This window comes from Cyanistes caeruleus, chromosome 21, assembly GCF_971803275.1.
Source record: "Cyanistes caeruleus chromosome 21, bCyaCae1.hap1.1, whole genome shotgun sequence".
Taxonomy (NCBI): domain Eukaryota; kingdom Metazoa; phylum Chordata; class Aves; order Passeriformes; family Paridae; genus Cyanistes; species Cyanistes caeruleus.
The window spans coordinates 6,915,455-6,924,817 of record NC_141721.1 but is presented as its reverse complement, the minus strand read 5'-3'; the positions used below and the strand labels follow the sequence as shown (position 1 = coordinate 6,924,817).

Sequence of the window (9,363 nt, the reverse complement as noted above, 5' to 3'; positions counted from 1 at the left end):
GGAGGGTTTGATCAGCCCCAGGCTGCCGGCGTGGCTCGCAGCTGGACACACCAGATAACAGAAAATCCAACCCCTTCCTCTCCAGCGGGGGAAAGAGGAGGGAGGGAGGAAAGAAAGCCCAGGGAATGAGTTCTGCACAGGTTGGGAGCAAGGCAGGTGTGACTTCCAGCCAGGGAGGAACAGGACCAGCCCCAGGCACAGACCTTGATCACGATGGGGCATCCCTGCCCCATAGAGCAAAACCCCTTTTCTGCCTCTGCCACACACTCACCCACCTCCAAAATACATCAGGACTGAGCCTGTGCTGCAAAAATCTGACTCCTGCATGCTTCCCTCTCCACAGAGGGAATGTACCAGGCTCCATCTGATTTCTTCTCTCCCTTTCCAGCCCTTTCACCCTCCTTTCCCTATCTTCAAGGAACAGATGCACCCATTCAGAACCATGCAGGGGAAAGTGTGGATTTGCCTTCCCAACCGCAGTGCAGCTGGCAAAGCACAGGAGGGAAAATGATGTTTTGCACGAATACAGAAATTATCTGTACTGATCTTATTAAGCTTGAATGGGGAACTGACAGAAAAAGAAAGGAGGGGAGCGAAAGGCTTTGTTTGGGTGTAGCATCATTATTGTTTATCCTCTCCAAGCACTCCATCATCCTAATCCCAGTGTCTCCCACGGTGACAGGTCAGGAACAGCGACCTGAGAAGCAGCACCAGCCTGCCAGAGGGATGCAAACCTGGCAAGGCAGTGCCTGGAGGATCCAGCAGCACCTCAGGGAAGTCTCACCTGCAATTCCCAGGCCAAGCATCCAACGACTCACAAACATTATTGGTGTTGAAAAGATTTGTGTGGTACCAGTTAGCAGCAGAGAGCTGGGACAGGCAGTGGTGAGGGAGAAACAAAGGCTCAGGAACTCCCTAACCTGCTCCCTCACGGGGATATTTGTATTTATCACATGAATAAATTCGATGCCAAGATACCCAGGACACAAGGGCAAATTCCTCACGGTACAGGCAGCACAGAAACTCTGGCAAGTACAGAAAAACAATCACAAACTGGAAATTCAAACACAAGTCACCTGCTATCAAAACTGGGGAAATTTGGCAAGTTTCCTCCTTAGCACTTACCACATCAAGGCTGCTCAATGATGCTAATTAAACAGGTACCTCCCAGACACAGCCTGGAAGATTTACATCCCTAATTTGCATTTCTCAGTTTATTTTTCTCTCCTCCAAGGCACCATTTGAATGGCCACGGTGTGATTGCTTGGAGGGGTTTAATTTTGCACGAGTGCCATTTGAAGATGAAGGTCTGTCCCATGGCTGCTCCTCCTGCCCCTGCTCTCCCACCGTGGGGCTCAGCTGTTCACTGAGGTTTTCTTGGTTCCTTGGCCTCAGCTTCACCAGTTTAGAAATAAAGAATGCTGGGCTCAGCTGCTCTGGGTGATCCAGCTGCTGTCCCAGGGGCTGAGAATGGATCAGTCTGGGGATTCTTTTTAGGGTGAGTCTCTGAAACACCCAGCAGCAGTGCAGGGTTGTTAGGACCAGTCTCAGAGGTGTGATCTTTCCACACACATCCCAAATCCAGTCCCAAAACCCGAGACCAGGGCAGCTCCCACACCCCAGGGGCTGCTCCCATGGAATGGGACAGCACAACTAGAAAAGAGATTTGTATAATTGCAAATAACTAAAAGCAGCCACAGCCCTGTGGTGATTTGTCAGCTCTGAAATCAGAATTCAGTCACACTCAGGGGGGAAGGTGTCTCTGTCAGCACCCCTCTCCTGATAAGGCTCTGATCAGCAGCAAGCCATAAATAATAAATGATAATAAATTATATCTAATAAATTGATAAACTGATAATAAATGGGAGAGGTGACAGGTGGCATGGTGTTCCTGTCTGCCCTGCCATGGAGTAAAGGCAAGATCCTCATCTTGTGCCATTCCAGCACCACCTGGACGTGCTGCTAACAGAGGAAAGGCTCAGGGGGGACTCTGAAGGAGCAGCTCAGGATGAAGGATTCCCACAGAGTGCTGCCCCATCACCTGCTGAAAGTCTCATTAGGTGAGTGCAGCATCAGCCCACCCAAAAAACTTCCCTGAACTCTGTGTCCATCCCACCCACCTGCAGGAGGAGGTGGGAGAGCAGTCTCTGAGGTGGAGAGGAACAGAAAGAAGGGAGGAAGCAAAGGGAGAGGTTGAGCTGGTGAGACACCACTGCCACCAGCCCTCTCCCCCTGGAGAAAACAACTTCAGGGAGGAACTGCTGCCAAGTTTAATTTCAACAATGAGCTCCAGGGTTTATTTGCTGGTCTGTGTCACTGTCCAAGCACTCCTGCTGGCTGCCCAGACTCAGAACCACGTTGCCCAAACACCAGCCCATTTGCTTTGGCTCTGCTCTCGCTGCCCTCCCCTCCAAAACACAACTGTGAAAACCAAGCAGGGGAGCTCAGCAATGCACAGACAGCGTTCCTGACTCCCAGAGATCCCACAGCCGACTCTCCCAGCTGCTGGCTGTTGTCATGGCAAGCAGAGAGAGGAAGCAACAACAGGAGAGCTGCTCAGTCCTTGACACACTCCATCCTTGGAACGATGGCAGCTCCCCAGCAGAACAATCCCAACAGCAATTACCGAGGCACTTTTAGAACGTGGGGAAAAGCAAGAACAGATTAAAAAGCTATTTGAAACCTTGAGGCTGAGTGCTGAGGGAACAGGAGCAGCCAGGGCTGGGAGAGCTCTGCAAACAATGAGGAGACACAGAGACACTCCTCTGTGGGCCAAGTTTAATGGACCCTGATTGTCAGAGAGCCTCGGGAGGCTGTGGGGACTGCACTCGACAAAAGGACAATTGGTGCTGCTTTGTGAGTCGTGGTTGCAGTGTGGAAAACCTTCACGGAGGGGCTGAGGCTGTGCCCCTGCCAGCACGAGGCACAGAGGAGGGGACAAGACAAAAGGTGACTTTCAAGTGCAGGATTCAATTAAACTCCAGCCACGTGAATCACAATTCCACTGGCTGCCTTATTGTCTTGCCTTGCTGGAGGATTTGGAGAGTATCTACAAAAAAACCTTTTTACTCATGTCCAGAAGTTGTTACTGAGCAAAAGCTTTATTGTTTCCAGTAGTAAAACACCACATAAAAGTTGTGAGGGGTGGAGATGAGAACAAGAAAATAATAAACACAAATGACCAGAGCAGAGTGAGCACATTCACTGAGCCCTTCTGAGCCAGCTCAAAAGACAGGTATAGGTTTTACAACATTCCAACAACCAAAGAGCAAAACCAAGAGAATCACCACAAAGGGGAAAATGGTCTTCAAAATAAAACAGTGCACAGAGCTGCAGATATTCCTTATTCAGTTGTGCCTGTATCACATTGTCCAGGAGATCCTTCCCTCAATCTGAGTCTTTCCACAGCTGATGGAACAATTCTGGTTCGAACTCAGGTGGAATCAGCCCATAGAGTTAAAATATAGAGGTAAGAAAGAAAAGTTTCTATTCTCATTGAGCAGTGTCAGATTTATCTCTGAGAGTGTTTTATTAAAGCTGGCCTCAGTTAAAAATGAAGCTGGAGCCTCTCAGTGGCACAGCAAGGATTCCCAGGCTCCTGTGCACCCCACAGAGTGGGACAGGACACGACTGACCTGCCTGCACTGCCCAGGAGAGCAGCACAAGGGACTCAGGGAGAGTTACAAATGACAACCCCCATTTTCAAAGCTCTTTCCAACACAGTGTCGAGCTGGTGATGAGAAAGTAACAGGTTTAAAGAAAACAGAGTCAGTTCCTAAAAGTCTTTTTCCTTCTCCTTCTGCTGTAGAATTAACTTTGGCTGGCAGGCCAGGCTGTCTGAGGTGCTGCAGTAACGAGCATGACAAACCTCACTTGGACTGTCAAAAGCTTCAAGGCAAAGCAGAACTCTTTTTGGTGCCTAAACACTCTGGAAACTGAAGACCCTACAGCTCTCAGAAGCAGCAGCTCTGAAACCACACCAGTATTTCAGCAAAAGCTGACAGCTGGAGTTTCTTTTTCAGATGCAGCTGATAGTTTTGGCCTTGCCCATTCCAGAGATGCAGCTTAATGGCCAGGTTAACAACACATAAAATAAAAATCACATAAAATATCCCTCAGCAGAGAACAACCAACACGGTGCGGGTCCCGTGTCCTGTGATTTCTTTTTCTGCCACCTCAGGGAGCCCACAGGGCCCAAAGGTTTTGTTTTCATTTGTAAAAGGGCAGGAACAGATCACAGAGGAAGCATTGGAAGCATTTCACCAGTAACCTGCCACAGCACATTAACTGGGAAAGCAGTAAGGGAATGGTCCTCTGGTGGGCCATGTTCATTTAAAAAGCAAGTCAGGGATTGATTTCCGATCTTCTGCCAGAGTGTTCCAGCACCCAATCTCATTTATCTTCATACTGCAGCCATTTGTAAGAACACACACTACATGCACACAAAGTGCCCAGTGCAAAGGAAAACAGAACAAAGGAGTAATAACTGAGGGGAAAGGCTGACATTAATGGGCACAAATTGCCTTCAACGCCATGATTTCAGAGGGAACTTTTTGGAATCCTTTGTTTCTTCATAATAGACAGGTCAGCTTCAGAGCATTTAATAAAATCCACAGTCTCCTACCAGCCCAGTGTGGATTTTGTTCAGGTCTTCAAAGATCTAATTGCTCTAGAGATGTGAGGTAATTTGATTTTTCTCATCTGTCAGGCGTTAGGAGGGAAATGCTCCGTCCTGGAGGATAAGCAGGACCAGAGCACAGAGTTTTCAACAGCCTGACTCATGATGACACCACCACAGTCAACCAGATGCTCAAGACTTCCAGGAAAAAGGCAAAAGAAAGGCCCTTGCTCATGTAAGGTGTGCACGTGGGAGGGCAATCTGCAGAGCCTTACAAGATAAAGTAATTTAAAAGCTTTTATCCAATTTGGGTACCCACAGGCAGCCAGCTGGGCTGGGGGTGTGCTCCCCCAAGGAGCTGCAGCAAACACAGATCTCCCCTGACCCCTCACAGGAGCCCGTGCACAGCCAAAAGGAGTGAAAAAATCACAGCAAACTCCTTGGAGCGTTTCTTTGGCCTGAGCAGAGAGAAAGAAGGGGAGAACAACTTCACCAGCTGGCTCCTGATGCCCCAGCAAGCTCACTCCAGCCAGAAGAAGGAAACACCAGGAGCACCTTCCCCGTGGGAGCCACGTGCCAGCCCCAGCCCCAGGCTGTGCTGGGGTTCACAGAGGACAGGCAGCTGCTGTCCCAGGTGTCACCGTGTTACCAGTGCCCGTGGAAGAGCCGGCATCACAAAGTCACCACCGGCAGCAGCTCCTGTCTGGAGTGAAATCTAAGGAATGGGAGTGCTGGATCCAGGAAAAAGCAGCTTCCTCTTCCCCTCCATCAGAGCCGTGTTCTGGTGTGGACTCGTCGTTTGCCTTCAAAATAAACAAAGGAGCAAAGTTTTGTTTGGAAAGCAGTGAAGGGGACAGGCTCCACAAAGTTATTTTACGTTGCTTTTGTGTGCTCAGTGCCATTTTAAGAGCTTCCTAAAAATAATAAAGAGAACATCCATGCATCATTAGCCCAGCAGTCAGGGCCTATTAGACTTGATTAAAGGAAGAAAAGACAGGGGAAGGAAAAGTGGAAAGAAGGAGAAATGAGGAGTTGTGCTGCTACAACTGGTCCCTCAGTACCTGTCCCCCAGGTCAGTGAGGAAGCCAAAGCTCAGCTCTGAGGGGTGACAGAGCAGATCTGCCATGAGATCTCCCTGCTCTCCATGTGCCTGGGCCACGGCCAGGAGCCACAGCAGGACGTGGCCCCTGCCCACGGCTGGGGATGGGCACAGGACAGCTCTGCTCTGCTCCAGCTTTGGTCTCCTGCTGGCTGAACAAACCTGAGCTGATCCCTTCGGCCCCCCTGGCCAAAGTCAGGCTCTGCTGGGACACACTGCTCCTCCTCTTGGAGGAAGGACAGGGAATCACAGCGTGAGCTGCTCAAGGCACGAGGAGTCCCGAGGCAAATTCCTCCCAGCAGCTGCTGCCTGACATCCCTGTTGAAAGATAACCTCCCCAGCCATAAAACCTCTCCATGTGTTTACAAAGGCTCCAAAATCCAGGCTTTTCACTTCTATCTTACTGACTTCCCTGCTCTTTCTTTCCTGCTTTGTTTGCAGAGATGACATCAACTCCTGCCCTTGGTGCTTTGTGCAAAATGCTGAATGGAGTGAGGAGTGAATGCATTGCAGAGGGCACAGAATAAGTCTGAGGAGGTGGGGACAGGAGGCCAGACAGGCTGTTTGATCAAAGACCAGAGCACAGACCTCTGCAATGGGAAAGAAGGCACAAAAATAGGAGTTTCATCCTCAGCAGTAGATTTGTTTCCTGATATATTGAGTGAAAGAGCCGAGAGAATGAATCTTTGTCATCCCTCTATTTTGAAGGAAGAAGCCTTCAATTTAAAACTCCATAAAGAATTACAGGAATAGTGAAAGTAATTTATTTTTTAGTTACTCGAGCCTTTATTCACTTAACTTCAAGGCAGGCTTGAAAGAGCTGAAAATGTTTTGCTTCTACCACTCGAGGATGAAAATATTTTAATTCCCTCAAACATGGAAGGGGGCACAGGCTTCTCCAGAGGTTCATATTTACAAAAGCATTGTATCTGGAATGCAAACCTTGAATCATTTCCTAACATTGCCACTACCCAAAGCTATGTTTTATTTATAAGTACAGCAGGACCACTCAGTGCTCTGTGGATATGAGGAGGCAGAGACAGCTCAAAGCTCCTCAGCCATGAAGGCACAATTCAGTTTTTTCACTTTGGGGAAGACAGACAACTTATCCTCTTTGGCAGTAGGAAAACTCAATCCCAGCAAGCTCTGAGCAAAAGGGGATAAAAAGAAGTGCCCAAAATTTGATGAGGCAGCCAGTGAAGGAAGCAGAGGCTTGGATGGGAGAGGCTGGGTGTGGGTGAGGGTCTTTCTTTCATATCTGATCCCTCTGTCCTTCCCAAACTGTGCCCTAAATGCAGGCAGAGGGAGGAAGAGCAGGGATTTTCCACCTCTTCTATCCTGCTGCAAAACCAGCCCTGGAAATCCACACTGGCTCACACGAACAAGGGACAAGTCTGAAAACATTCAAGCAACTTTCTCACCAAGCACAGGAAAACAAAAGTCAACTCCCCAAAGACTGCCATGAAGCAAGTCATTAAAGAAATTACTACCACATTTGGAGCCTAATTACTGTTAGGACAATTTTTTTTTTTCCTTCCAACGTGGAATGGAGTAGTCAGACCCACTGAAGCAAAATGTTACCTCCTCATCGTCCCTGAGGGAGCAAAGCAGACATCTGAGAAGCAGAATGGAAAATAGAAGTTAATGCTTTAACTTCAAAGATGCCCAGAGAATTTCCTGCCATGGAAATAATGCTGAATGGCTCTGCCTGGCTCATGTATTAACAGTTTGAATATTTATGAGCAAAAGTGGATGCCTACCCCAGCCAGGGAGGCACTGAGCCCACAGAGACACCACCTCATTTCTAAATCCAGTCAGTTCCTGAAAGACAGGGCATAAATATCCCCAAATTAAGAGAGCTGGAAGCAACATTCCCTGTCCATCTCCCTCAGTTGTGCTCAGCCTCTCCCAGCACAGAGCAGCTAAAAGGAGTTACCCAGGAGATGCAGGAGAAGGCTTCAGGCTGGGCCTGGTGACATCTGGGGATCTGTCCAGCAGGTCTCACTCTGGAATTGCAAACCAGGACATTCCTAACCCCCCTCACCAGGCAGTGCCACCCTCTCTCAGCTCCCAGCCCTGTTTAACGTGGCTCTGTTTAAGTGCCAGCTGCTGCACCAGCCTTTAAGTATTAATGATTTAGACAACACATTGGCAGCCAGGCAGAGATGGGGAGGCTGTGATTTGCACTCTCTCTCATGGCTGGCTCTCAAACCTGACTCCAGCAGCAATCAGAGCTTTCTCCAGCCCCACAGCCCATGCCAGGCTCGCTCACCACTCCCCAGCAGCAAGCTGCTCATGGAACAGGACTCACCCATTCCTGGGACAAGGCCCTCAGAAGATGCTGAGAACCTGGCAGCCATCAATGCAGAACCTGCTGCTGATCTGAGGGGAGATGACTTCTCCTTAATTTACCCCCTGCAGCAGTCCCAAGCTCAGATTTGTTACTGCCATTAAAAGCTCTCCCTGGGCTAATGAAAACCACTGTAAGATATTGATTATTTCTTTGTTTCATTCTGTTTAATATTCCCCTTAATAAAAACGTCATAATCAATACAAGTGAGGATTTTGCTCTTTTTTAAGGCATCTCTCAGCATCAGCTGTGCAGCCAGAACAAGGTGAGTCACCTGCCCTAGCTGGGAGTAAGTAAGAGGGAAAAGGAAGATTGTGCTTCTTCCATATGTGCAAATTTAATTTTCTTTAGGATAAAACATTCTTCAGGAAAATGAGTGTGTGACCTTCCTCTTGAAAGCTATCACGTCAGAGCAGGCACCTCCAGGAGCTGGAGCTTCAGAAGCAGAAGGAACACCAGCCCCTCAGAAAAAGGTGCTTTTGAAAGGCTTTGAGAGCAGGTGGTAAAAAAAAAAAATTAAAAAATAATAAAATTGGCAGCCTCTCAACTCACCATTCTTCTGAAACTTTGGCTCATGGGCTGAGGTTGCCTAAATCCCAACACAGCTCTGACAATGAGTCATTTTATGACAAACTCCAGGCTTCATTATCTGCCTCAGCAAACCCCAGCCGGAGCTGGAGCAGCGCACTGGAAACCTCCAGCCTCTCCTTAATAGCTCCTCGTTTTCCCTTGGCCACCACCCTGCTGCTGGCTTGGCCTTCGGGCTGAAAGAGCTGTGAAAGGCTGGGAGAGCAGCTGATTTTGCAGCAGCACTCCCCAGTTCCCTGTTCTGGAGGTGGCCTGGGATTTCAGGATGCCGGAGCGCTCTTGCAAAGCCGGAGTTGGAGCAGAGGTGAGAAAAAGAAGCGCAAAGAAAGTCACCGGTGGAACAACACCTGAGGTGATAATATGAAGCAAAAATTGCTCCTGACACGGTGTTCTAAAGGTGCAGAGCCTTGCAGAGGAACCACAGAAAATCATCTTTTAGCAGCCCCGTTCTGCAGCTGAGGATCAGCAATGGAAATGAGGAAGGATCTTCATCCCTTGCTCTGCTTTTGGGGCAGGGCAGAGCTCAGGGGCTGTCCCACAGGCAGGGAGAGGCTGGGAAAAGTTCTGCCAGCCCTGACATCCACCACCCATCACCTCCATCACTCTTTAAATACATCAACAGCAAGAGCAGCCTCTGTTTGTTGGCAGAGGGGCACCCACAGTACTGAAGCGCTCACTGCTGATTTCTTGCCTCCCTCCTCTGGATTT

General features: G+C 48.9%; 1 protein-coding gene across 4 annotated transcripts in view; it reads right to left on the bottom strand.

The window, feature by feature from the left end:
- Positions 1–3,082: 3,082 nt before the first annotated feature.
- Positions 3,083–9,363, bottom strand: part of RPH3AL (rabphilin 3A like (without C2 domains)) — a 37,143-nt gene continuing 30,862 nt past the window's right edge. For all 4 annotated transcript variants that reach the window (XM_086859734.1, XM_086859735.1, XM_086859736.1 and 1 more), the window contains one exon: positions 3,083–5,421. In XM_086859734.1, the coding sequence (XP_086715860.1) occupies positions 5,387–5,421 (35 nt within the window). In that variant the 3' untranslated portion in view covers positions 3,083–5,386. The remainder of the gene's footprint in view (positions 5,422–9,363) is intronic.